At 38.6% G+C, this 27,042-nt stretch overlaps 2 protein-coding genes and 1 long non-coding RNA gene across 3 annotated transcripts; 2 read left to right on the top strand and 1 right to left on the bottom strand.

Annotated features, from left to right (window-relative positions):
* Positions 1–4,100: 4,100 nt before the first annotated feature.
* LOC130409783 (uncharacterized) lies at positions 4,101–14,602 on the bottom strand. Its single transcript, XR_008904898.1, has 3 exons — positions 14,477–14,602; positions 11,308–11,411; positions 4,101–4,567 (listed from the first exon to the last, which is right to left on the bottom strand). It is a non-coding gene; the product is annotated as an uncharacterized LOC130409783 (long non-coding RNA).
* An 83-nt stretch (positions 14,603–14,685) lies between these two features.
* Positions 14,686–20,157, top strand: gpr157 (G protein-coupled receptor 157). The gene is made up of 4 exons (XM_056733981.1): positions 14,686–15,261; positions 16,443–16,656; positions 18,696–18,890; positions 19,085–20,157. Exons 1-4 carry the CDS (start codon positions 14,885–14,887, stop codon positions 19,307–19,309), a joined length of 1,011 nt encoding a protein of 336 aa, XP_056589959.1. The 5' UTR covers positions 14,686–14,884; the 3' UTR covers positions 19,310–20,157.
* Positions 20,158–22,853: 2,696 nt separating this feature from the next.
* On the top strand, positions 22,854–27,017 carry LOC130408865 (solute carrier family 2, facilitated glucose transporter member 5-like). The gene is made up of 12 exons (XM_056732329.1): positions 22,854–22,999; positions 23,205–23,303; positions 23,387–23,544; positions 23,626–23,750; positions 23,824–23,976; positions 24,141–24,266; positions 24,624–24,811; positions 25,040–25,150; positions 25,228–25,329; positions 25,560–25,635; positions 25,933–26,060; positions 26,236–27,017. The coding sequence occupies exons 1-12, from the start codon at positions 22,958–22,960 to the stop codon at positions 26,461–26,463; spliced, it is 1,536 nt and encodes a 511-aa protein (XP_056588307.1). The 5' UTR covers positions 22,854–22,957; the 3' UTR covers positions 26,464–27,017.
* The last annotated feature ends 25 nt before the right edge of the window (positions 27,018–27,042 follow it).

Here is a 27,042-nt window from a genome sequence, read left to right as displayed (position 1 = left end):
TAAACTTCAAATAACTATAACCATAAAGTACAACATCCCTTAAAAAACATCCCTTAATTCATCTGTGATCATTTTAATATCTACCTCACAAAATCACCCATGCTCACACACAAGTAGCCTCATAATGTGTAATCCAGTGTCGCCCGTGAAGATGGATGGTCTCTGCACAACGAGTAACACACTTTAGTTTCAAAAAGGGTCACCCCTTTAATCCGAAGGTATTGAGGTAGATAGATTCGAACCCCCCCTTCTTAGAGGAATGTCTTTGCCAGATGCTGCGGGGGAGGAGGGGGGGGTCGTCACAGTGGAAGTGGGGGTGGCGACGAGGTGTACACTGACCCTGGAGGTTGCGTTCCCCTTTAAAAGTCACAGCACACTCGGATACGCAGGGCTCATGCAGGAGCTGCTGCGGCAGTGGAGAACACTGCTGAGCGGTGCAGTTTGTGCTGCCAGTGAGCGTGCAGAGAGGAGGAGGGGGAGAGAGATAGAAAGAGAGAGAGGGCAAGCGAGCAATAGAATGAGACGCGGTGAGAGAGCGAACAATGTCATTCCATTCGGCAGCAATGCTGCAGTCAACTTTACGCCACGGGAGGAGAAGACACAGCGGGTTGTGCATCCCGAGAAGAGGAAGCTGAGTGAGTATGTGGAAGTTTGTCTTTCTCTACAGGGCTAGAGCATGGATGTAGAACTTTTCATCCATTCGTGCGGGGGTTTAGACTGTCGGGGTGTTTGTGTTGTTTTATATGTGGGTGGAAGAATTGTTTGCTCACCTGCTATCAACACAGTATTCAGTCTTAAAGGAGCCTGGCTTCTTCGACCTATACGATGCATGTTCTTCTGTAGTGTTCTGCAGGGGGCCGATGCCGGCCGGTCTCCCCGTGTGTAACTTAGTACTGTAACACGCAGGGGTTTCTGCACAGCAGGTGCATGTGGGATTCCATCCAGCGAGAGCACTTAGCAGAGGAAGCAAAAGACGCATGAGCCCGAATTAGGATCTCTCCAAGTACAGACGCCTATACAGGCATAAATAAAAGATGTAGGCCACACGGATTCAGCTGCGGGGACAGGTGTCACTCATAGGCTACTTTGCTGCGCTTTCATGCGTAGTATTGTCTGCGCCTCAAAAGTGTCAGGGCTGCAGTCCGGTATGCGCGGAAGAGAAAGAGTTAAAGCTCTTGGAGCAGATGGGAAAGTGGAAGTCACATTTTAGGATGGCCCGGGGAGGACCGGGCGCTGCGTGAGTGCGTAAGTTAAGACTGTCACCGCTGCTCTCGGACAGACGATTTTGACAGGAAGTTTTACAGACAGGTGCATGAGGAAAGAACCTGTGTGGTAGTGAAAGTACGCTCGTGTGTTTGCTTGTGTGAGGTGCTACAATTTTCACTCTACAGTGATTGCTTCACACTCTCTGTGGGACGTTGCAGCACTTTTGCTAACTGTCCCATACAGGAAAGAGAGAGAGTGAGGGAGAGGGAGACTAAAATAAAGCAGCGAGGGTAATCCATAGACTCATAACTCTTTCACTGCAGGTCTTTCTCTGCTTCAGCTCTCTCTCTCTCTATTCAACTCTGGGCTTTAGCTTTTTAAAGAAATACAAAATGATCTATTGTGTAGCACTCTTTAACAGAAAGGGGGTTTCCTCTCAATAGGATAGGTTGAAGTTGGACGTCGTTCCCAACAACCGTTTGGCACATGCCACTACTCCACATGCTACACTCGTCATTACCGGCACCGTGAACCCGGTAATGATGAGTTCAACTCAGGTAACACGCACGACTCGGACACCCCCGGTGAGCGTTGAGGAATGGCGTCGGTTGCGTATAGAACAGGATTAGATCTGTATACAGCAGGAACGCGAGCAGTGATATACATCACTGTCAGATCCGCTGCCTGACATCATTAGCAGAAACTGCAGTTTCTCTCCGCTCTCACCGAAGCCGGGGGGAGGAGGGGGGGTCTCTGCTGCTCAGCCAAAAAGCATATTGCCGCACTCACCTGATGTTCTCAACACCCATCCTCCCATATCTTCTCCCTTTTCCTCCTGCCCCTCCACCTCCCCCACTCCTCTTTGCATCGTTCTCTCAAGAGATCAGCCGCAATGTGAACGTCTTCCAAAACAGCGGAAAAGCTACACATGCAGCACTTTTTTGCCATCGCGAGAAGTTAGTGAGGGAAAACGACAGAGGGGCAGAATCGCTCCCCTGCAGTGTCCTGCAGCAGAGTTCCTGCAGTACTGCTGAAACATGGCAGCAAATGCAGCCGCAAGAAACGCAGGCAGTGCGAGAGTCACGTGAGAGAGAGAGATAGAGAGAGAGGGAACATTGCGAGAGTCTGTTACACTCGACTGGCCGTGTAACTGAGTTTGGCAGAGCGAAGTGTGGATATGTCCTCTGTCCACACAACTCTTGATAGAAAGGGAGAGAGAAAATAAGAGAAGAGATATATTAGACGGCTATCCCCCATCCCTCCCCCCAGCCCAATGGTGCATTGTCCCGTACTAGTGCTCTAGTTCCGATGATGTAATCAATGCAGCAAGCTTTGATCTAGCTGGAATAGGAATGGCACGCTTGCCCTCCGTTGACTTTTAACCTCTTATACTATGTGAGCATGGCATACATTTTTTGTCATGTTTTTGGATCACCGACCAAAGATGCAACGAAGAATAGTTGTAAATGGTTTTATGGTGACGCGATTAAAACGAGACACCAATGCAGCAGAGAGTAGGCCAGTGAAAGCCCTAAGCTAAATGTTTGGTGTTCTCTTAACAGCCACTGCAGCAAATGTTTTCAAAAAGCCGTCACTCAGCCATCACCCTCTTCACATGCTCTGGCCTCAGCCTGTGGATGCTACGTGGATGCTGCATGGCACTCTATAGTCAATCATTCACAAATACTAATGAAATGGGTTAGAACAGACATCACAGCGTGGGGTAAATGAATCCGAGGAGGGATAAGTGAGAGATCTCAATGAAAGAATGAAGGTGAGTCACAGGACACAGCGTGCTGATGGAAATGGAAACGCTGGCGTTTGTGACTCTGCTCTTTTTATTGGTAAGGTCATCAGTCTTGGACTGCTGCAATCCGGTGAAGTGCAGCACAACCACTGTAACATACAGTGATCCAGACTGCAGAGAAAGAGAGAGAGAGAAAGAGATAAAGAGAGAGAGGGGCCACAGTGTTACATTTACTGTAATGGTACACTGCAACTCGGGCTGCTGAGGAACTTTATCTGGAGCCGTGTGCTTATGGAGCGTTATATTGTAATTTAAGGGTTTGGGTTGCATTACTGCACAAATCAAAGTGTGGTTGTGTGTTCAAAATTCAACTGAGGATTCAGGTAAGTGTATGATAACTATTTGATAATCAACGCTTTATTGATAATTTCATGTAAATCAGATCAAAAAATTGCGGAGTTGGCATGTTTTTGCAATGGAAAGATCGTTCTTTTGGAACTTATGCCTGAAGTGTGAGAGCAGGATGTACGGTTTGGTGTAGAACTTTGGTGCAGTAAGACCTTCAACACCAGAGGGAGCAGTATAAGGTCCTGCGACGAACTCCCTCGAGTCGAGATGAAGTTTGACATTGACTAAGCAGCGCTGTTGTATTTCTTTACTTAAAACTTTACATACTCATTGTTCACTTGTATCTTTAGTTGGAAAATTACTCAACGCTGATGCTTACTAAAAATTATGAACAATTATGCTGTGACCTTACATTTATTACATGAATTATTGTTTAGATAATATAGATTCATTTACATTTGACACACAGTTTTACAGTATACATATACAAATGAAATGTTATGCTGGCAATCCCTAGACTGTACCAAAACTACATTCATTTCAAATACTATGGCTAAAATATATAACTAAACCAAACATTTTTCATCTAAAATTTTAAAACTGAATATTCACATTTTGGAAGATTGAAATAAACTAAAAAAAATCTCAATTAAAAAAAATGTATACGTAAATTCTATCATTGAGTTGTAGGCCTATATTCTGTTATAATTAATAACTGAAACTCAATTATAAATGAATACATTAATCATAAATATGTGACAAACATTTGTACATTATCATAGTTTTAACACTTTGAATAATACCATTATACTACTTTGGCATTTTTATACATTTAGAAAATACTGTCAAAATGTACCTATTGAATGGACACAAAACCAATTCAAGTGAATGGATGCCGGTTAACAACATTCTTCAAAGTATCTTCTTTTGCAGAAATAAAGTCAAATTGACATGAGGATGAGTAAATGATGAGCAAATTTTTATTTTGGGGGTAACTTCATACAAGTCTGTCGCTGTATTTTTCTATTGGACAAGTGACTCTCTAAACATGCTCATAACAGTCAGAAGAAGGTGAGATGTAATGTGTCCTCTCAAGCTTATTTCTCTTCTGTTCTTTATGCTCCTCCTCTTTAAAATTCTCAGTTCTGAAGCAGACCAGAGGGCGCTGTGCAGAGCAGGAACATGCCTTGACTTGTACTGGCTTGTCAGTAGGAAGTTGGGGCTTGAGGTCAGCATCAGCCGTGTGTGTTTTCTCGTCCGTCTGACCTGTGAAAGAGGACAGTACCATACTGAAGATACCGGCTGGAGAATATCTGAAAACGACTGAAACATCTTGAAAAGGTAAGTGTGTCACTCCCCAGGTGTAGCTGGTGTAAGAATAGAAGTGCTTTTATGTCTTATTGTATTTCACAATGACAGTAAACTTTAAATTGCACTGTTAATGGAGTACGATGGATTTATTTTGATTCATGAACTGCACTTAAAGTCATTATCTGCATTGGTGTCTCTGTCTTAACAAACTTTGACATAAATTAATTTCTTTAAAAAAGAGTTGTGCCTGTCCTGCATCTTAATGTAAGCTGCTATGGTGGTTATGCACATATTTTATCGATGTCTTCTTCAATGACTCTGCACTCATCACATTCGGTGCTCTGGCCTCCATTCGTGAACAAATACTGCTGACCTTAAAAATAGAGAAGATCGATCTGAAGCAATGGAGGGATCACAGGCTTTTATGACTCAGTCTTTTGTGATGTTCAAGCACATATATGGACACTGTTGACTAAAGGCATGTGGATTGTGTTTCTGATTAAACAGTTTCCTCCGCTTTGGATGTCTGGACGATCCCCGTCCTCGCTCAGCTCTCTGATGGTGTGACCCCTGAGACATACGGTGAGACAGTTTGTCAGATTTGTTTTATGGATTAGTCTGTACGTTTATTTGGTGGCTACCAAAGTGGTTACTTCCGTGAACAAGTGGTTAATTCACATAAGCACAGCTCCTTTTGCCAGCATCTGTGTGCTGAAAGCAATGTATTTCTATGGCTAAGAGGTGGGCTGTTTGAATTATTAATGCTTTTCAGCTCTACAAATAGAGCTTGCATTGATCAACAGTCTCTTGAGTAAACCGATATTGTTTAGGAATGCAATGTTTGCACTTTGTCTCCCCATATAGGTTTGCAAAGACTTTAGGTTCGTTTTTTTTATTTTTTCACCTGTCAATACTTCGAGATGATCTTTTCGTACAGCATCTCTTCATTTTCTCCCCTCAGTGTCGGGAAAACTACTGAAATTACAACAGCTTTCCAACCTATAAGCTGATTATTTTAACTAGTTAACATTAAGGCAGTAAAAAGTAGTTTACTAAACTACAAGTAACTAACAAACACTAGCTATAATTAGATTGAAACTACTGTTCTAAAAGGGCAATATCACTTATAAATTAAAAATAGGTAATCTATATATATCTATATATACTTAGAATGTTACCTCATCCTTATTTATACGGGGGTCAGTGTAACAGCATTAGAGTGGAACACGTACAGTTTAAAACTACAATACATCCAAATGTATTTATATTTAGCGTATAATTTAAAATAACATTAAAGAGATGTATCTTCATTGTTAGTTTTTTCTTCTAAATATTTGCTGTTACACCATAGGACACATGTTCATATTTGTCAACTACACATATACAGTATAAAGGGAATATCCTATATTTCCATTTATTATTTTTTTGACTCATTTTATGTAAACGTGGACGATAACATCAGCAACATATAACTAAAATCCTTATAAAAAAGACGACTTGAATTGCCGTGCAGGGACTTAACATGCACCATCCAAACATACCAATTCACTCGAATGGGACTTTCCAACATATGAGAGCATTTAGCAGAGCCTTTGGTTATTGCCGCAGCTTCCTCGGATATAAAACTGACAAATAAAATGTGATAAATACGCAGCTTGTTACTGGAAATCTGCACTAGTTAGAAAAAAATGCATTACTGTCGCTCAACTGAGAAAATGGAGTTTTAGTACCATTAGTTCTAATTAGTTATACACTGACGCTGATCCTCTTCAGTCTTTAGATATAAGACTGAGAAATGTAAAATATTTAAGACAATTCTAATTTGATATTCATCTCTAGGTCTTGTTATTTAGTTATATTAAATATGAGTTGATGTAAAGACGACATTTTCAGGTTAAAAGTATACTCATTAAGTCATACAAAGTATTGTAAGTATTTAACATTAAAGGACGACACAGCCTATATGGATAGCAGACAAATATACCATTGTGTCGTATTGTGTGACATAGCAAAGAAATTAAAACAAAATGTTATATTATTTGATATCATTGATATTTAAATTTAGCCTATAAATAAGAATAACATTAAAGAGATGTATCTTCGTTGTTAGTTTTTTCTTCTAAATATTTGCTGTAACACCATAGGACACATGTTCACATTTATTTCTCAACAACCCATGTACAATATAAAGGGAATATCGTTTATTTCCATTTAATAGTGTTTTGACTCATTTTACTACATAGATACACACTCTGAGGTTTCCAATGACTGAATTGAAATTTGAAGTTAACAGTAATGCTACATCCAATATTGAAGTTCTAGGTACTTTTCTAAGAAAATCGCGGAAGTTGGGGGTTTTTGGTAGGTAATAAAGTAAGTGGCCAAACAAAGGAGCAAACATGAAAAGATTTGCTCGGTGACATTCAGCAGTATACTTTCACTTTAAGATGATTAAGTCTGAGGAATGAAATGACTGCTGTACTATAGACAGAGTGACAGACCCACGTGAGAATGAGAGAGAGAGAACAGCACCTCAAAACAAAGTATTTATTTTACAGAAACCTATTCAGATGTCCCGAGGACGGGTAAAGACTCAATGTAAGCAGTAAGGTGATTGTCTGATTAAACTTATTTTACTATTAATTCTGTAAACCGTCCTTCCTGATCTATTGCAGAGTTCCAGACATTAACAGTAGTTATGTCCTGTCCAATTCCCAATTCAGTTTTATAAGACTCTAAAGAGCGGTTTCCTGGACAGGGCTTTAACCCAGTCTCAGACTAATTTAAATGTTGTTTAAATGAAATGTCTTGATCGAAAACAACTTGCACTTGAGTATCTTCAAATATACCATTGCGATTGTTTAGTCTTAAACTGCACATAGTAATGTTTGTTTGTCAAATATGCTTTGAAAAACACTTTAAATATCCTAATTTAACTCAGGCCTAGTCCTGGTTTAAGATAATCCCTGTCCAGGAAACCACCCCTATAAATTTAAACATTTTATTTTACAGTCAGTTGAGCAATTGCTCTACGAAAAAGACACACTTTGTGACCACTAAGCATATAGAAAAACTCATTAATCTGATAATGTAGTTCCTGTGTGTCTTTTTATTCTTAAGTGTGTCAGAGGTGTACAGGCAAAAGCCGCTGCCGGCCGGCAGGTGTGTGTGTTGCTGTGTGTTTTCCCCCATGCTTCCTGAAAGCCTGTATTAGAGATTACATCAGGCCCAAAGCAGACAGGAATTCCTGCCATCATGTGGCCTCAGCAATATAGACACAGGGACACAACACTGCAATTTAGCAACTGCGGCAGAAACCGGATCACGAGGCGTGAGTTTGTGTCTGAGCGTGGATAAGCGGGGGTCTGAATGCTTTAACAGAACACTGCATGTGATATGATGGTTTAAATCAGGCATTACCTCCACACTGATTTTAACAGCACATGTGAATCATTCCGCTTCGTCTAAAGATTGGTAGACAGCTGTTAGGCTGTGTTGTACATGTTTACGTTTTTCTGTCCAAGCAGCCTATCGTATTTCAGCAAAGGAAGGCATCAGATGTGGTCTAATGACAATTTTTGGCTGACAGGATTCAAAGACTTTAATCTGATAACACGCAGCAGACTAAAATCAGGTATGGATTACTGACAGGGCCAATGGGGCGAGTGCCCAGGGGCCCTTATACCATGAGACCAACGGGGACCTGGGCTTTAAGGTTTTGCGCTATCCAGTTTGGTATAGAAAACCCAACAACAATGAAAACAAAAGTTTATCTATGTTTAATATATGGGTCCCATAGCCTTTACAACGCCTCAGTAGATACGTCGTAAAAAAATGAAATGATCAACAAATCTGGCAACATACCTTTTTGTTACTTTAATTTATTAAATTAAATTTAACTTATTAATAATTAACGTATTAATTAAATTACAGCACATTCAAATAGCATGTGCTAATTTGCTTGATGATTTGATGTTTACAGGGACTGTAATTGATTTGATTTGACATGTGTCACAGGGACTTTATGGTGAGAAATATTTTTTATTTGTGTGATGCATTAAATACGTCTATATTTGACAGTTTATTAAAGACGTTTGTTTCAAACGCCATAATTTGTGTAGCTGCAATATGTGTTGCCAATATTAGACTTCTATAAACCCTGTACAGATTATGTTTAGCGTATTTTTAGGCATTTGACGCAGAGCGAGAACGGTTCAAATATTCTTTATCATCTTAACTTTCACTTTCTATAACTGTGAATGCGCAGCTAAGGGAAAGAACGGAAAAATTGCGGGAGGGGGCCCTTGGAGGTAACTGGGCCCGGGGCCCTATGAAGTCATAATCCGTCCCTGACTAAAATGACAATCATGATGTCATTTGGCGTGCCTCCTGTCATGTGTTGTATTGCACAAAACGCTTTTGGTGCAATGTACACATCAAGTAACTATGAGCCAGCCAAGCAGGACAGACAGGTTGTCAACCCTTTAGAAACATAAATGATTTGCATATTATAAATCTGATGCACTTTGGTCATTCATTGTTTGTCTTGTATTAAAATAGAATTGAAGAATCATTTAAATATAAGAGGAAGCCTTTGCATAATAGTTAAACGTGACGTATTTTCAAGATTTTAAGAATGTTTCAGTAGAGAGAATAAGGAAAGACAAATATGTAGGTTTAGGATAAAGAAAAATTCATATAAAAACAATGAATAAAGTAATATTTTCCGTTTGGGTGAACTGTCTCTTTAAGTCTTTGGTAAAATATTTAACAGCTTTATTTTAAACCCACTAGGCAGGTGGAAAACTTTTGATTTACTGTTTGCTTTTCTGTGTTAACAATAAACAAATACTCCTCTTTTATATTACTTTTAGCTTTTCAAACTTTTTCTAAATTTACTTTCTGCCCCTCCCCCCCATCCCGCAGTGACATCAGCATGCATGCGAGACCGCAGTCAGTGCAGGGCATGTGAAAATAGTCTCACTAATTACAGGTGTGTTTGCTTAGACTCAGATAGCACTGCGGACGCAACGGAAAATTATATCAGTTTCTGCAGAATAGAAACGAAGATAAAACACAATCTCTTGATGTTAAATTGTTTTAGGCAAATGTATAGTTCAAGGGTTAACATATGGTACATTCGGTTGACAAGCAGTCACTACATAACACAAAGGACACTAACGTGGCCGAGTCACAATGCTCCTTATTGCTTTAGTGTGCATCTAAATACATGAATGACTAAACCTGGTGTAGATTAAACTAACCTACTTCATTCCAATATGCGCTGATAAAATTTTACCGTCATGGGCAGCCAGCCACACAACCATTCTTTCATTAAACCCTTTCTCCCCTTCACATATTCGTTGTCTTTAATTGTGCATTCTCTTTATCGCTGTTCTTCGCTTCCGCTCGCCCACGCATATGCTGACTCTCTCCCACTCTGTTCTGTGTGAGCAGAACAGCCTTCGTCCTATAACAGCGGAGGCCCTTCTTCTGTGGCATAGCCCTTAGGAGAGAGGCTGCCTGCCCAGAATAGCTTCACTGTGGGGAATACCAACAGACAGGGCCTTCACAAAACTTCCGTAGGTGAACAACAAATCACGGCCAGGGCCAACTCCCACCCTCTTATCTCACCAACATATGACACACTCATATGTTGCTCTTTGGCACACATTCGTTCTATAGGCTGAACCCTTTGAACCTGGATTCAGCGGGTATATGAGAATAAGTGAGTCATGGCTCTATTTACGGTTCGGGGGGGTGAGCATAGGTCATATTAAATAATAAAAAAGGTGTGCTCTCCCCTCCCTGGGGTGTGGCGGTCAGAATTATTCTAAATGGATCTTAGTTTTTACGGGATGTGTCTTCACTTTTGGATGTGAGATTCAGAAGCTGTTTATGTGGTAGCTTAAGCAAAATGAAAAAACAGGTGGTCTCCAAACCAGGTAACAACAGCCAGACCAGTTGAACAGCAGCTTAGACCAGCAGAAAACAGTGTGGACAGGCCAAAAGACCCAGTTCAGAACAGTAACACCCTAGGCTGGTTTAATATGTTTTTAAGTAAAGCTTGATCTTGGAAGGTGTCTCGTGATTTTAAAGGTAAGCGAGTTTATTAAAGGGACAGTTCAACCGAAAATGATAAAACTCTTGTTATTTCAAACCTGTATGACTTCTTTCTTCTGCAGAACCCAAAAGAAGATAATTTGAATAATGTTGGTAACCGAACAACGACGATACCCATTGACTTTCACTGGTGTGGTCTATACAATAGAAGTAAATGGGTACCGCCGTTGTTCGGAGGGTGTGTAAATAATAATAGAATTTTGGAGTGAACTATCCCTTTAATCTTGTGTCTGTCTGTATGATCCAGACGTCTATGATGCTGAAAATTACATAATACATTTCAACTCAGAGACTGAACATGTGATATTTGGTACTTTCTACCCTGAGTCATACACAAAGGAGTCATTCCTTTCAAGACTTGCGGGAATCGGCAGGCTCGGCAGAAAATATGAGAATGCTACTACACCCATACTGGTAGTTGAAAACATAGTAAAAAAGTACAATATTTCTTACACAGACACACAAGACGTGAGCTGTAAATGATCATCGTTCCAAATCTCACATTCCACACGGGCACGTGTTTTATTACACTTGTTCCAAAATGTCATTTGTCTGTTGAACGCTTCAGTTACCTTACACAGTATGTTTGGGAACTCCGTTCTCAGGTGTATTGTAATAAACTGGAAGTATTGGATGTTTTCTCTGTTTTCAGGACTTTCACCTATCACCGTCATCTCTTGGAAACAGAAAGCAGAAGTAAGATTTATCATTAAAGGGAAATCTGCAACCCTACCCAGCTGTAATAAAAGGACAGTGGACATTCCACAGAATGGAGTGTTAATGTACCTCGAGCTGCGCTGCGGGAGAGTCATATCTAAAGAGCCCCTACAGATCATTTGGATTGAGGCAGAAAGATGCTTTAATGATGGAAGGAGAGACCGTGAGAGATGGGGGCACTGCTGTGAGTGGTTCTTTGGCAGTGTCTTAGCTGGTTGTTGTGTGGAGTGAGAACGAAGCAATCAGCAAGTATACTGCCGCAGAAACTCGTCACCTTGGGAGGCCCATCCATCCGACCTCGCTCACGCACTCAGCCGCCCACCTACCAGCTCAGGCTGAGGAGATACAGACAGAAACCTCTCTTCTGTCTTCAGTCATTCCATCCGCTGTTATTGTGAGAGCCAGTTTTGGTTTTGTCAATGCTTAACAAAATTAACAGCTGACGAATTTCACACAGAACATTTTAGAAAGCGAAAGATTGATGGTTACAGTATGTTTTGTTTACACAGTTTAAGATTAACTTTATCCAAATGCAGTATTTGTTTACTTCCTCACAAGATAGACGTGTTGATCAGGGGTGATTTAGTCATATGTTATTATGTATATCAGCTGACCAGATTTCGCAGTTTCAGTATTTCTATGTGCGTGTTTTATCCTGTTTGTGTCTTTGGCCTATATTTAGACTTCTGTCTGATGACATAGTCAGCTGTGATGAGTTCATCATTAAATCTGCTAATGGACCAAAACATATATTTTCACCCTAATGGCAAAAATAGCAGCAGACAATGCAGCAAAGTACTTTTCCTTCTGGTTTGAAAATATGTTTGTGGAATAATTAGGTATGAATATATATTTTATTTTTATATGCACCGTGTAATTGTATTTTAATGTCCAAGAAATTGTCAAATACTAGTTTTTTGATGTATTTTATTTTTATTATACTGTATGTTCTGTGGCTTGACATTTTGTGTGAAAGTAAAGATTTATTTTAATTCATTCATCAGCATTGGGTTTTAATTGTTGATCATAAAACATCCGGTTAAGAAAAATATCTTTAACACAATTAAGATTTTAAATACAAAAGTGTGTCAGTAAGTCTACGTGATTCCAGAACTCATGAAATCTGTTTATAAACACTACCTTTGTATTAAATCTTGGTTTATAAAACATGGCAATGCGAAAGAATCATGCCTTTTAAAAACTATGTAAAACATATACCATATCAATTATCTTACTGTAAAAGTAACATACATTAATCTCTATAGTATAAATATATATACTGTACACACATAACTAGTCAATCCAAATAACAGTACGAGTAACCTAACATATTGTCATTTGCTGAATTAGAATTTAATTCAACAGTATTTTGAATCGTATTTGATTTAGTTTATCTTAAGGTCTACATATGTCCGTGTTTTTAATTTCCATGTATCTGTGATAAGAATCTGAAAACCTAACTGCCTTGTTAAACCAACCTTCTCATCCCTGCAGGCACACGCATATCAGAATACAAAACAGATGTTTTACTTGTGTATTTTGTTCCTTCTACTCAACACCAAATGTCATAAAAATATATTAGCCACTCGACACATTTAAATAATAATGATGCTATTGGCCAGAGGCCTTAATTTAGGAGCAGTTATGAGAATTTACATAAAATACAAGCACACATGCATTTTTTACTCACTTTTTTATCTTCTCAGGAAAGAAAGCCTCTTCCCAAATTGTGTATAATGTTCAGTATTTTTGGTATCAGTACAGGGTTTAGTTTTCGATTCACTTAATAGGACCAGTTGTTATAAACTCACTATTTCAGCACAGATGAATTGCCCAATAGGACATTTCCCGCGCCTTATGCAGTGGGAAGCAGTCAAGAATATAAAAAGAGGAAAGGAGGCCTGAGGTTTCGCTGGTTCTTTGGGACGGCATCCTCTGTGTTTTGGCATAAATGATTCATAGCATACTTACATTTCCTTGACATTGTTATAGGGACATCTCATGAGTTGTGTGTCCCCATTTTGGGACACACAACCTGAGTGAAAGATGGCTTTTGGTGCTTCTGATAATACCCGTTGTATGGTTCCCATCAATGCGACACATCGTCAGTTGTGCGTCCCAACCTCATCGGCCCTTTATCACAAGACACCCTCAGCCAAGGGAGGCCCTGGATGTGTTTCGCATTGTTACAAGGTCATGTGGCAGAAGCAGTGGGATGCTATCACTGCAGCTTAAAGGCACCACAGTCGTTACCTTCCGGCCCTGAGAATCAACCGGCAAGCTTCTGGTCACGAGTCCGACTCTCTAACCATAAGGCCATGACTACCCAAACCATTAATTCTCTCGGTCTCCCCTGTCCGGTATGGCATACCATCACAACACATTACCAAAATCAACGCGACCACACGTGCCAACCAGTTATACCCCCACTGTCTCCTTTAATGCATGCTTTGATTTTATTACCGATGCATGCCAGAATGATTCTTATGCATAACGTGCACTAGAATAACAATCTGAGTCCACATCATCAAGGTACTGATAAGAAATCTAAGCATGGTCTTTCTCAGAGGTGAAGCATTGACTTTCCTTTGCATTCACAGTCCAAAAGATGAACCACACTGGAACTGTATGCAAAGACAGGCTTGGAAGTGTACATATCGCCATCTGATGGTGTATTATAGTGATTGCAGATGTATTTAATTTTCAGTCGTTTCAGTCATCTTTCACACTGCTTATAAATGTGAGAATAATAGTCTATTGTATGCCGGTATACTAAAAACCTCAAACTTGAAAACTTCAAGCACAGCATTTTTTCTGTCGTTTTTGTGTAGTGTGAGACGCAAATGTATGATCTCTCAACACAATAATAAGTTGAACCATGTTTGCAATACAGCTATGGTAAGTCGAATAGCAATAAATCTGCCAAAAAAATGAAATACAATAAAAAGCATAATAATAAAAACTTAGTTTGTTATAAACTAACAAATCTTCGTCTACAGGTGGCGTGTGGCAGTCAGTCCTCACCTTAAAACTTCAGATTGAATCTTCGACAGTTTAGTAACGTATATAAGTGTTCAGTTTACAACTTAAGTGTTAAATGCCATTGATTTATAAGAGGAACGAGCTACGATTACAACAAGTCGTTAAAAGAGTAGTTTAACATGTTTTTGACTTGTCATCGTTGGCAGTTTCACCGTCTCAGCGGTGGCGATGTAGCTGACAGACCGGTTTTGTTAGTGAAGATTGTCACGCCGCTGGATCTTAAAGTCCGCCTGGTTTCGCTTCTGCATAAAAGTGGTATCTCGGCAACAAGTGGATTTAATACTTAAGTGGATTTAATACTTTTAATAAGGCTACATTTTGACAGGCATTCCGTAGGACGAAACGCTGATAGATGAATTAAACAGGACTGTATTGCAACACACCGAAAGTATGGCCGAGGCGAACCAGACGGAGGTGTATGTTTACGAAAAAGTGCTTATCTTGCTGTCATGTGCGCTTTCCTTCCTAGGATCACTTTTAATCATATGGACGTATGCGATATGGCTCGATCTAAGAACTCAACCGCGTAAACTGCTCGTGTATCTGTCTGTCGCTGACCTGTTGTCCGCGCTCTCGTACTCTTACGGAGTTTGGAGGGATTTTGAGACGGATTCGGTAGACTGCATTACGCAAGGAGCGATTTCCACGTTCGCAAACACGAGCTCATTCTTCTGGACTGTGGCCATCGCCATCTACTTATACATTTTTATAGTGAGGTCCAGCCAGAGGCAGGCCGATAACTTGGTGCTCTATTTTCATCTAATCAGGTAACAGAAAAAAGTCCTTATGATGTCTATTTCAACTTAGGAAGGCGTATATTTGCTTTGTCATTCTCTGGTAATTTTGTTATTTTTAAAAACTATTAGGCTAATTATTTACTTTAATGCTCTTTGTTTACATTACCTTGCCAAGCTGGGGTTTTATTTTAGTTTACAGTGCTTTTATTTTTGTGTATATTTATCTGGATGAAGATATGTTAGAATAAAAGTTGAAAAGGATTTATGCTTTCATATGCAATATTTACCCTTAAAGTATCCATTAGGAATATATTACATATACATTTTAGGCATTTGGCAGACGCTTTTATCCAAAGCGAGTTACATTGCTTTATCCTATGCATTTTACATAGGTATTTGCAATCCCCTGGATCGAACCCACAACCTTAACGCAATGCTCTTACCACTGAGCTACAGGAAAGATATATATATATATATATATATATATATATATATACAGTGTTGGGTGTAACTAGTTACTGAGTAATTAGTTACTGTATTTTAATTACTTTTCCCTTGAAAAAGTAAAGTAAGGGATTACTCATATGTTTTCTGTAATTTAATTACACTTACTTTTGATGTACTTAAACTAAATACTTTGTGAAATATATGCGTGTGCAATAGTGTAATTGACATCAAAATTCAAAGTCTTACTTTAAAATCTGTGCTCACATTTGTAATATTTTGGTCAGTTAATAATATTATTTATTTGAATGAATTAAATAAGCCGTTTCATGTCTATCCTTGAATCACTTAACTAATCAAGGTCGATGTAGGATATAGAAAGTAATTAGTAATGAGTAACTAAATACTTTTTGGACAGAGTAATTTGGAAGGTAATCTAATTACACTATTGAATATGTAATGAGTAACTAGTAATTAATTACTTTTTCAGAGTAACTTACCCAACACTGTATATATATATTTGTCACTATATATATATTTGTCTCTTGTTGTAATCGTAACGCATTCAGTGTTGGGTAAGTATATATATATATATATAAATCATGTTTGTATTACGTAATCATTGTGTTTTATTGTGTTTGTTAGCTCTATTATGGCTTAAATCAAAACAAGCCAACTGCTGTTTGAAATTTAATGCGTTTATGAAAGCTGATGTTTTTCTATGATTCTCATCAGCTAAGTGATCTTGTGATTTGTCTGTCTGTCAGTTGGGGTGTTCCCTTCGCCATCACTGTGGCAGCTATCTCTCTGCAGAAGATTGGTTATGATGCCTCCGAGGTGTCTGTTGGCTGGTGTTGGGTAAACATCCAGGCTGAAGACCATGTGCTGTGGATGCTGCTCACGGGAAAAATCTGGGAGTTCATTGCCTATGTCACTTTGCCAATCCTTTACATCCTTATAAAGATGCACATTCGCAAAGCAGTAAGTCCACTTTCGCTCATCATATGCTTGATCTTAGGGCTTAGCAGAATTCCTTAAACTTGAAAAAACATTTATGTCACATAAATGAGTGCAAATAAATAATACCACACATTAAAGCTTTTTTATAGATTTACTGGAAACAATTTTTTCAGTTGCTGATATTGATAGGTCAAGTAGTGCAGGAGGTTAAGACATATGGATGTACAGTGAGGGAAAAAATTATTTGATCCCCTGCTGATTTAGTAAGTTTGCCTGCTTAAAAAGAAAAAAAGGGTCTATAATTTTATGTGAGGTTTATTTTAACCGATGGAGACAGAGTATAAACAAATCATGGGAAAAAATGTTATATAAAGGTTATAAATTGATTTGCATTTTAGGCAGTGAAATAAGTATTTGATCCCCTACCAACTAGCAGGAATTCTGGCGCCACAGATTGGTTATGTGCCTATATGGACCACAGATTAGTCCGGTTACTTTAAGAAAGTACAGCTTGTTATGTATATAACATAACAAAGATGTCTGCCAACAGAATCTTTATCTTCCATTTCAACCTCTCCACCACCATGGATCAGACCAAATAGGTTTTTAAGGATGTCAGGGATAAGATTGTAGACCTGCACAAACCTTGAATAGGCTACAGACAGAAGCTAGTGAGAAGGAGACAATTGTTGGTGCGGGTATTTGGAAATTAGAAGAAATACAAGTAACTATCAAATGCCCTTGGTCTGGAGCTCCCTGCAAGATTTCCCCAGTAGAGTAAAGATGATCATGAGAAAGTCTAAAGATCAGCCCAGAACTACACGGAAGAAGCTTGTTAATGATTTCAAGACAGTTGTGACCACAGTAAGTAAACAAACAGTTTTATCGCTATAGTCTCAAGGTCCCAGAAGGTCCTCCTGCCCAAGAAGGCTGCCTGGCTCGTCTAAAGTTTGACAATGAACATCAAAATGATTCAGAAAAGAACCCTAGTCATATAAAAAATCTGTGAAGGAGGCTAAAACTCCAATTTGCTAAGCGACTGCCAAGAAACTTTAACGATCGACAGAGGAGCGGACTATAACGTATCCTGACAAATTTGCAAACCTGTTGATCCCTATCAGAATTGTTTTACCTCTGTGCTTGCCAACAAGGGTTTCTCCACCAAGTATAACTTTTTTTTTTCTCGGGGATCAAATACTAATTTCACTGACTGAAATGCAAATCAATTTATAACTTTTATATACAGTAACATGTTTTCCCCTGATTTTTTTTACATTCAGTCTCTATCAGTTAAAATAAAGCCACCATAAAATTATAGGCCCATCATTTCTTTGTAAGCAGGCAAACTTACAAAATCAGTTAGGGATCAAATAATTATTTCCCTCACTGTAAACACAGCCATTAATAAAAATTGAGAGACCTCCAAAACTATTTTCTAAATTAAGTATTTCTTGGCAAGTGTTTTAGTAAAATGAAATTTATTTTGATACTGGTAATTACATTTCTTCCAAATTCCAAGTAGAATATTTTTTATATGCAATTATTTGCAAAAGAAATTAACAGAACAAACGGTTAAAAAAGATGCAGTTTTTGCAGGTCTTTAAAACAACGACTTAAAAACTACTTTTATAAAGTTTATAAAACAAGTTTATATAATTCCTGAGGTTTGTTTCAGTTTAAATTCAACAGATACTGCACTGGAATTTCCATAATAAATGCGGAAATGCAGATTAAAGTCAAAACTGGAGTGATCTCTTAAACTTTTCTGCGCCTGTATATAATCTTCAAGTTAATGATGGCCAGTAATTTGTAACCAAGTTGGTACTAGGCTGATAATATCCAAATAATCACCAATTGAACGGCCTGGTTTCTATAACAGTCTATCATTAAATGCCTTACCATTAAAGCTCAAGTTTATGTGTTTAAGCAAAATTATAATAATAAAAAATACATTTTACCCACGGAACACATTACGTTTTTGCCAAATATTTTTTGGAACAATATAAAAATGCTGCCGTGTCAATGTGATCTCTTTTTAATGTCTCTGTGACATCTTTAAGCATGCGGCCCTGTCTGAGTACCGCCCCATCCTGACAGGCAGCCCCGTCTCTCATTCATTGTCTTCAACGGCAGACAGGAAGCTCACCATCATCCCCATCATCTTCATCCTCCTCCGCGTGTGGAGCACCGTCCGCTTCCTGCTCCTGCTAACCGACTCCCCCGCCAGGCAAAACCCAGTACTGGTGACCTTGCACGTGAGTACGGGACTCTCAGTCGATTGTGCTCGGTTCCGCTTAGTTACCCCAAAATTAACTTAATTTTCTCCTGTTTGCCTCCTCCGCATAAGTGTAATGTATTTTTTTTGTGTACTTTATCAGTGTAATTTATCAATACTTCATTCCTTTCAGCAGTCCAGCTGCTCTAATGAAGTGTTCTGGTTTCTCTATAGGGAATAGGGAACACCTTTCAAGGAGCGGCGAACTGCATAATGTTTGTTGTCCTCACTCCCTCGATTCGATCACGGCTGGTGGCTCTGCTGTGCTGCAGAGGTCAAAATAGAGTCTGGAACCCCGACTCCGTGTCCCAGAACAGAACAAGCGCATATACTGCAAATACGCCTGCAAACGCTGAGGAGAACATCAGCCCCCCAACCTGTGAGGAAGATGGGGAGTAAGAGTCGCTGTAATGGCATCTATTTGAAGATGCTCAAGAAACACTTGAAAGCTGGATGAAGCGGAGTGTGGAAATTTATTTTGAATGGTCATCTGTAACCGAGCCAAAACTGAACCTTCTTGTTTGACCAAGTTCCTAAAGGGATAACAGGGGACTGCGGTCACATGCACAAAACCCGCAGAGCGCAAAACACAAACGCACTTTATGTTACTGGTTTAGCTCAGCACTTTAGACGGGAGGCTCTCTGTCTCCGACAGCCACTCGAATCTGTTTTCATATTGCTGCCGCAGATGTTTCGTGTTCATTTAAATAGAAATGAGATCTGTAGCTCAGGGGAAGCGAGGATACAGCAATTTATTATCTTGTGACCAAAATGGCAAATGTACTGTGAAGTGTTTTATACAAGAGATTTTTTTTCTCCCAAAAAAAATACATGAATACTGCAAAGATGCCTCAGATTTCTTTATATTTACAAGGTTTATGTGATCAATATTTAAAAACATGATTTATATGTATAAAATACAGTTTTTATCTATGCATGAAGGCTATAGTATGTCTTCCCTTTATACAAGCAGACGCGTTCTTTGTCAGAAACGCTTACAGTATGTACTGTATAATATATTACCTGTATTTTCTTTGTGAAATACCAATGACAGAGTTTCATGTCTTGATTCAGAACACATGCCACAACATGTACTTTTGTTCACAATGCCTTTGAAAACGAGCAGGAAGTGAAAAGGGGGGGAAGGAATGTTTTTTATTATTGCACTTAATATGTCTATACTTGGCACTACATGCACACAGTTGTTTAACCAACGTATTTTATTTCAATAAAGTGATTGATGTCCATATTTGGTTGATGTCAGATTAAAAATATTGCATCAGCAACATTTAGATGTGCTTTACGGATGATAATGTCTGAATGGGTATGACGTATAGTCCACCAAGTAAATTATTCAAGTATTGGTCCAGTATTTGGCCTCATCTTTGGCATGTAGCTGTGTAAATGCAGATGTGTCATGGCATTGGCTTATATGCATTTAAAATGAGCTGAGCTGTGGCTGAGTCTCTGTAAATATTTGATAATCCATGCATTGTAACCTACTCGATCTACACCAGTTTCACCACCGTCAGGGTACAAGTGAAACTTCTCCATCGCCTGTGCATGATACCAGGTCTGCTTTCCGTGTGTAAGAACAGGAACCATTCTGATAAAATCTAGCAAAGGGTGCAGGATAAACACAATAACAAATCATGTTTCACTGGTTGTAGAAGGGGATGTAGCAGCGCTGGTTATATATTGTGCTATCACTGACCCTGAGGCAGCATCAGTTGACAGCCTGATCTTATGACTCCCTCCTAACAACAGCTTATTGAGGGGGTGGAAAATAGCTCGACAGTCGGTTTGAAAACATTTGTCATTATTTGTGGTGTAAAGACAATTTCAGTTGTGGTAAACAGTCTGGAACAGAACAATCTCTTGATCTACTTCAGTGTTTTTTTGGCTTGTCACTCAGATTGTCAGATTATCAACAGAAGTGTTTTTATTCTGCAGTACATTATCTGACAACGCTGTCAAGTATTTATATATTTTTATTGTATAAATATACATATGCATTTGTACTACGTTTCCTACTTAAAACTTTTCCTACTTAAAACCATAGTAGGAACCATAGGAAAACCATGAAACAAATTAATCATAGTAGGAACAATTATTATGGTGCTCAAAAGTGCCTTAGAAGTGATTGCTTTCCCACATTCTTCAAAATATCTTCTTTTGTGTTCAGTAGAACTAGGAAATTTATAAAGCACATTTTCCTACTATGGTTGTCAGTGGTGGCCAAGAACTGTTTGGTTACAAGCATTCTTCCAAATGTCTTTCTCTGTGTTCATCAGAACATATAAATGTATTCCGATTTGCAACAACTTCAGGGTGAGTAAATAATTACAGAATGTTTGTTTTTGGTTGAACTGTTCCTTTTTGGTTTATTTTGAATGTCCAAATTATCAAAAAGCCTACAAATAATACAAAAATTATTTCCAATGTACATCAGTATCTTATATTAGGTTATGTTAGACCCCATAGTACATTGGTGTGTGCATTGACTGCAGAGCACAAGCACCTAAATTAGAGCTTTATAGACCTGCACAGATCTGACAGCATGGACACAAACCCCAGCGGGGTGTTCAGCCCTCGACCTGCTGAAATAAACAGCTGAGGATCTCTGTTTAGCTTGATGAGGTACAATCAATTTGATTAATGAGTTGCTGAAGGAGGAATAAGAATGGGAAAAACTGCAGTGCTGCACTGCAGGAGGGACTGGATGATAGTCGGACAGAGACCCCTACTGTCCATGTCATGCTCTTGTTCTTAAATGTGGCCTTTTTGGTTAATTTTAAAGAATGTACATAAAAATATACCTTATATATATGTTTCAGTTTTTTTAAATTTGATTGAAGAGTTCATCAATAATGGTTGGTAAAGGCTAGTTTAGATATATTAGTGTGAGCATGGTTGTAAAAAGTCCCAGCTAGTAGAAATTATGAAAGGTATGAAACAAAATAGAATTTTGACTTGTCAACTATATCATAAATACATTAGCTGTATTTACAAATTAAATTATAATGCAGCCAATATGAAAATTTACCATCAGTATTTATTTGCATCACTTGACATAAAAATGTACAAGAAAATATCCCGCATATGATTGCCAAAAAATATCGTATTCATTTAGTCCACAAAATGTTGCATATTCTATTCACTCATTCTAATAATTAAAATATATTTATGTTGCATTTATGTTGCAAAATGTATGGATGAATGTTCAGAAATCATTTTTACTTGGCTTAAAAAGTTTATTTTTAGTAGATGACATTGAATAATTATTCAATTACTTACTCCAGCAATTCTTTTTCTGCATGTATAGGAGTTGATAAGTTACTAAGAGTTTCTGCTATTATTTTCATAACTCGGGTGTGAACCGGTGATCAATGGGGTCTTAATTAAAAATATGCAAATATGACGGGTGATGCATGCCCAATGGAATATGAAGGTCTCCTGGAGGACAGTGATAACCTGAAAACATCCCATTCAATTTTATATTAATTACATCTACATGATATATATTTAGTAGACAAGCATAATCCTACAACTATTTACCAACGGCATTAACACTTCTCACCTATAGATGGCGCAAATGTTCTTTGTATTCACAACTACGAAGCCACACAATCATCCGAGTTGTTATCGAGAGACGGATGCTCCCTGATAGTATTAACTTATCCTTAAGTTCTTTAGATATCTGCTGCCAGCAATGCAATCTTTTATTTACAGGAAAAGACAAATTATGCCAAAACTAATAATATTCTAACAAGTTTTAGTTTTATCGTGCATAACATTTGAAAACACAAATTAAAATATTTTTGGGTTCATTATTTCATAAGGACCTTACCAGTGCCAGCAGCAGACATGATTACTTAAATTATTTCTACCTGGTTATATGACTACTTTATATATCGCTTTAGTAGTGACTGAACAACTATAACCTTTATCAGGGTTGGATCCAAAGTCCAGGGTACAATATAAATAAATAACGACAGTCAGTCTTTTTCACTAAAGTTATTTTAACTATCCAGGTTTGTTTAAAGCATGGAGAAAGAGATAAAAGCAGAGATTGTTGAGAGGAAGGGGGTGAGTACTGCATTTTTCTTTTGCAAAATAAAGCCATTCTTAATTCTGTTCTTTCTATTTTAGTTTGGAAACAGCAACCTTCACCTTTGGTCACTTTCAACATACTGTAGCAGCTTTCATATGACTTTTTGTATATTGCTCTATTTTAAATCAGGAATGTTTGTAGAATTTACAATGTTTTTTTCAAATGTCTATTATTTTACAGAAGTTGACACTGGTCTTGGCTTTAGCTTCTTTGATCTCTGCATTTGGTTCATCTTTTCAATACGGCTACAATGTTGCTGTAATAAACTCACCTGCCCCGGTACTGACTTTTTCTATTCTATTCCTATTTTTGTACTGCTAAATGTAAAATAATAGTCTAAAACGTTATTCTTTGATTAAAAGGAAATGCAGATGTTCTACACCCAAATATACGAGGATCGGTATGGTCCAATGACAGACAATTTTCTGACGCTCCTGTGGTCCATAACCGTCTCCATGTACCCACTCGGTGGGTTTTTTGGATCTCTCATGGTAGCTCCACTGGTGAACAAATTAGGACGGTAATTTTACAGAAAGTAAGTTTGTTTATGAGCTGTATCGGGCCTTTATGTTGACACATTTGTTGACGTGTTCCATTATAGAAAAGGTACACTTCTGTTCAACAACGTCTTCTCTATCGTTCCTGCTGTAATGATGGGTGTGAGTGAAGTTGTGAGGTCTTTCGAAATCATCATTGTGGCACGCTTTCTCGTGGGCATCTGTGCAGGTCAGTAGATCTTTTCACCCGTCAGACAGTATGGATCATGTTTATGTGTGCTCCAGTGTGCTTTCTCCACTAGGCCTATCCTCTAATGTAGTCCCCATGTATTTGGGCGAGCTCTCACCCAAGAATTTCAGGGGTGCCATTGGGATCGTGCCTCAGCTCTTCATCACTATTGGCATCCTGACTGCCCAGGTGTTTGGCATTCGCAGTATCCTGGGTAACAAAGAAGGTAACATTATTTAAGTATGAATCATTTGGGAGCTGTATTTATGTCAATCTGTATTTAACTCGAAAATGACATACTAATATTCAGCTGTAATACAGTTTACTAAAGTAGAGATTTTAGACTCACTCTTTTGTTCATGGTGGTGATGTGTAATGTTCTCTCTTCAGGCTGGACCATCATGTTGGGTCTCACGGGGATTCCAGCTGTCATAGAACTGCTGCTTCTGCCCTTCTTCCCAGAGAGTCCACGCTATATGCTCATACAGAAGGGGGATGAAAAAACTGCCAGGAAAGGTACAGAAGGAGATATTCCGTTTAAACACACAAAAAAAAAAAACATCTCACAGCAGAGTTGAACCAACAATGAGCATAAAGAGAGATGCAGATGATTTGTAAATGAGAATCTTACAGCATACAAATAGCCTATGTGTAAAGAGGTAATTTAAACAAAATGATGAACACTAACACTCTTAAATTATAGTGTAGCGTTGCTTTACACATCAACATGAGATATGTAGCCTAATTGAACCGGTTGCATTACACACCAACATGAGATACTGTTCTTAAATATTTAATCTGTTATTTGCGATGTGTTTTGATCTAAATGCTTCAAAAGCATTAACACTTTGATGTCTTCTGGTTGTGTTGTAGCGCTCCAGCGGCTGCGGGGTTGGGAGGATGTGGATGAGGAACTGTCTGAGATGCACGTTGAGGATCAGTCGGAGCGAGCAGAAGGCAGGCTGTCTGTGCTCAACCTCCTCACCTTCCGCTCACTGCGCTGGCAGCTGCTGTCTATAGTCATCATGAACATGGGTCAACAGTTGTCAGGCGTCAATGCCGTGAGCGCAGCTTTGAAACAAGCAATTTACGCAACTAGTTAATTTCAACACATTACCCTGTTGTGAAATCAGTTTCCTGAAAGCTTCAACAGAATTCAACAAGTTGGCTTTTATCTTGCTTTTCTATCAAAAGATCCTCCCTAACAGTACACGCTGGACATATAAGTGTATATGTCACAACAGGTTTCAAATATGTTTTGTTTGACTGAATCCCTATCCCATATTCAGATATATTACTATGCTGACAGCATCTATAGCTCAGCAGGAGTGAGGGAAGATCACGTTCAGTATGTGACTGTCGGAACAGGAGCTGTGAATGTTTTCATGACAGTAGCAGCTGTAAGAATCTTCATTTATCATATAAATTGTTATGACACTTAAAAACCTGATAGTGATGTTTATAAATGTGTCAGTAGGTGTTTATTGTGGAGAAATCGGGCAGAAAGCCGTTGCTACTGATTGGTTTTGGCATATGCTGTGTAGCCTGTGTCCTTCTGACCGTAGCTCTTCACTTTCAGGTATAACAGTACACCCAGGTTCAATAAAGGCCAAAGCATAACATTATGAATAATAAAACTAACTAAAAGAGTACTTTTGGCATGACCTCTAAATTCTTGTTCTCTGAACAAATGAGTATTTCAAACGTATCTGGATTGACAAATTTTGACCTTGAGGTCAATGTGAAATGCAATTCTATTAGCACGGCAGGTGTACCGTACAATAACTGCTTTCAATGTTTCACCCCCAGACAAAAATGGATTGGATGCCTTATGTCAGCATCGTTTGTGTCATTATTTACGTCATCGGACATGCTATTGGCCCAAGTGAGTTCACACCCATAATACTACATCAGTCAGTTTGCTCACTACATCTCTATGAGTTCGCTCTCTCCTCAGCCTGTTTTATTCCTTTGTGGGGAATGACAATAGATTTATGCTGCAGTTCAGAGATTTTACATTAAAATGCTAGAGTGAGCACAAGAGGTTGTGCTTTAAAGTGGCTGTAAAACAGATTGTAAAAGCAGCAGTGTGGTTCAAGCAATCTTTTCTCTCCTATAAAAAAACAGTGAAGGTGTTTGATGACAGAATTTCGGGTTTTCACGGAGTGTTTTCTCTTAACAGGTCCTATTCCTTATGTTATCACCACTGAGATGTTCCGGCAGTCATCTAGACCACCGGCGTTCATGGTGGCTGGCTCCGTTCACTGGCTTTCAAACTTCACAGTCGGCCTGGTCTTTCCCTTTCTAGAGGTCAGAGTTCAAACAAAGCACTGATAAATATTTATAGTACCGCACTGTATTGGAATCAGTGTACAAATGAGGTGTTCTGAAGGTCCTCTTCTTTATAAAACCTGCAGAATAATCAAAGCACATGAAAGTGCTAGAAGGAAAAAATGTGTTCCTCATAGCTTTTGTGTATCTACAGAGGGGTCTGGGTGAATACAGCTTCATCATTTTTGGCTGCATCTGTCTTGCCACACTTATCTACATTTGGTTGGTCATCCCAGAGACCAAAAACAAGACCTTCCTGGAGATCACCAAGCTTTTCGCTAAGAGAAACAAGGTGGAGACTGTAGTGGAGGCTGGAGATTCAGCGATTAAAGAAATTGGAGCGGAAAGCGATGAACGTGAAATTCACAGCACATTCCTATGAAGGCTGATTGGTTAAAAGTAAATTCAACTCAACTTCGTTGTGGCGCTGGTCGCTTCCGGTGTAGACACTGCGTCTGACCTGACCATGTTTTGCTTTAGTGGGGTTTTTTCTTTAATTGCTAATGCGACCTTTTTACATCATAGACTGAACAAAATGAAGCAGTGCTTTGTAATTGGTTGCCCTAAATTGGTATTATCAAATTGTTTACTTAAATTTAACGCCTGACAGCTATTCAACCTCTATTATATACCTTTGTATTATAGTTATATTACATTATCAAGATTAATTTGTTCTGACACAGTTCTTGTCAGTTTTATTACCATTTTTCTAAACTATACCGATTAAATTGTGATCATTTGAGAAATGTTAAAGGTGTCTTAATAATTTTGAGTTTGACTGTATACAGCTGAGAAACAAATGAAAAGCTCAGTCCAGTTTGCTTTTAATCAGCATTTCTAGATGTATTGTCATTCCAGGGTCTGTTGAATTTCCACAAAATCAAACCACATGAGTGACAAAGTCATCCAACAGCAATAAAGACTGACACGACAAGACACATGAAAACTGTGATAAAAATCG

This window comes from Triplophysa dalaica, chromosome 20 (genome assembly GCF_015846415.1).
Source record: "Triplophysa dalaica isolate WHDGS20190420 chromosome 20, ASM1584641v1, whole genome shotgun sequence".
NCBI classification, from domain to species: Eukaryota; Metazoa; Chordata; class Actinopteri; order Cypriniformes; family Nemacheilidae; genus Triplophysa; species Triplophysa dalaica.
This window is presented reverse-complemented; position numbering and strand designations above follow the sequence as displayed.

Coding starts and splice junctions, on each gene's coding strand:
- gpr157 (XM_056733981.1), top strand. CDS start 14,885: ATGGCCGAGGCGAACCAGACGGAGGTGTATGTTTACGAAAAAGTGCTT. Junction 15,262..16,442: donor CTCTATTTTCATCTAATCAG/GTAACAGAAAAA, acceptor TCTGTCTGTCAG/TTGGGGTGTTCCCTTCGCCA. Junction 16,657..18,695: donor AGATGCACATTCGCAAAGCA/GTAAGTCCACTT, acceptor GACATCTTTAAG/CATGCGGCCCTGTCTGAGTA.
- LOC130408865 (XM_056732329.1), top strand. CDS start 22,958: ATGGAGAAAGAGATAAAAGCAGAGATTGTTGAGAGGAAGGGG. Junction 23,545..23,625: donor CTGGTGAACAAATTAGGACG/GTAATTTTACAG, acceptor GTTCCATTATAG/AAAAGGTACACTTCTGTTCA. Junction 25,151..25,227: donor TTTTCATGACAGTAGCAGCT/GTAAGAATCTTC, acceptor ATGTGTCAGTAG/GTGTTTATTGTGGAGAAATC.